This window comes from Aplysia californica, unplaced genomic scaffold (assembly GCF_000002075.1).
Source record: "Aplysia californica isolate F4 #8 unplaced genomic scaffold, AplCal3.0 scaffold00756, whole genome shotgun sequence".
Lineage (NCBI taxonomy): Eukaryota > Metazoa > Mollusca > Gastropoda > Aplysiida > Aplysiidae > Aplysia > Aplysia californica.
The window spans coordinates 1,300-2,578 of record NW_004798026.1 but is presented as its reverse complement, the minus strand read 5'-3'; the positions used below and the strand labels follow the sequence as shown (position 1 = coordinate 2,578).

The 1,279-nt window shown below is 37.5% G+C and overlaps 1 protein-coding gene across 1 annotated transcript in view; it reads right to left on the bottom strand.

Annotated features, from left to right (window-relative positions):
* Positions 1-161, bottom strand: part of LOC118478624 — a gene marked incomplete at its 5' end in the record, with an annotated part of 4,201 nt that extends 4,040 nt beyond the window's left edge. The window contains 1 exon segment of the mRNA XM_035972609.1: positions 11-161. Within this exon segment, the coding sequence (XP_035828502.1) occupies positions 11-161 (151 nt within the window).
* Between the last annotated feature and the right edge of the window lie 1,118 nt (positions 162-1,279).

Genomic DNA, 1,279 nt, shown 5'->3' with positions numbered 1-1,279 from the left:
ACAAACAAACAAACACACAGCTAAAAGTATCGGGTCCACTGACCGTTCCCTTGAGGCGGAGGACAGACGCGGTGACGTTGGTCAGCTTGACCCCCTCATGTGTCTGTTGGCTGGCAAATACCACGAAGGACAAGTCCCTGGTCTCCAGCTTGGCGTGGATGATCTGTCAGGGAGCATGGTACTAATTTATAGATACATGTATCTGTCAGGTATCACAAAACTAATATATAGATACATGTATCTGTCAGGCGTAACAAAACTAATATATAGATACATGTATCTGTCAGGGAGCATGGCACTAATATATAGATACATGTATCTGTCAGGTATCACAAAACTAATATATAGATACATGTATCTGTCAGGCGTAACAAAACTAATATATAGATACATGTATCTGTCAGGGAGCATGGCACTAATATATAGATACATGTATCTGTCAGGTATCACAAAACTAATATATAGATACATGTATCTGTCACGTATCACAAAACTAATATAGATATCTGTCAAGCAGCAGGAAACTGATCGATACATTTCTGTCAGGTATCACTAAACTAATCTATACATATCTGTCAGGGAGCAAGAAGCTAAAATATTAATACATTTCTGTCGGGTATAACAAAACTAATATATAGATACATTTCTGTCAGAGAGCACGACAGGGAGCAGGAAACTAATCTATACATATCTGTCAGGTATAACAAAACTAATCAAGATATCTGTTTGGGACCAAGAAACTAATATATAAAAAGACATCTGTCAGGTATCACATAACTAATCAAGATATCTGTCCCGTGTCACAAAATTAATCAAGATATCTATTTGGGATCATGAAACTAATATATAAAAAGACATCTGTCAGGTATCACAAAACTAATCTTAAGATATATTTAATGACCGAAAACTAATCTACAGTTCTATCATGTAAGGCAAAACTAATCTACAAATCAAACAGGGGTCATGACACTGATCTAGAATATCTGTCAGGTATTCATCATCATCATCATCCAGCGCCAGATCTGCGACAGACATCGGCGATCATGGTTCTCCATTCATTCCTTTGCTCGGATGCTCTCAAAAAAGCTATGTTTCCCTGATCTTTCCCTTTTACCCATTTGTTTAGGTTCCCCAAGTAGATTGTTCTGGACCTACCCGTGCCTCGTTTACTTTCAACTTTGCCAATGACAGATAGATGTTCAAGACCTTTACATCTATTCAGGTGTCCCAAAAAACTGCATTTGTCGTTTTTTGATTGTTTTTAACATTGAGCGTCCCA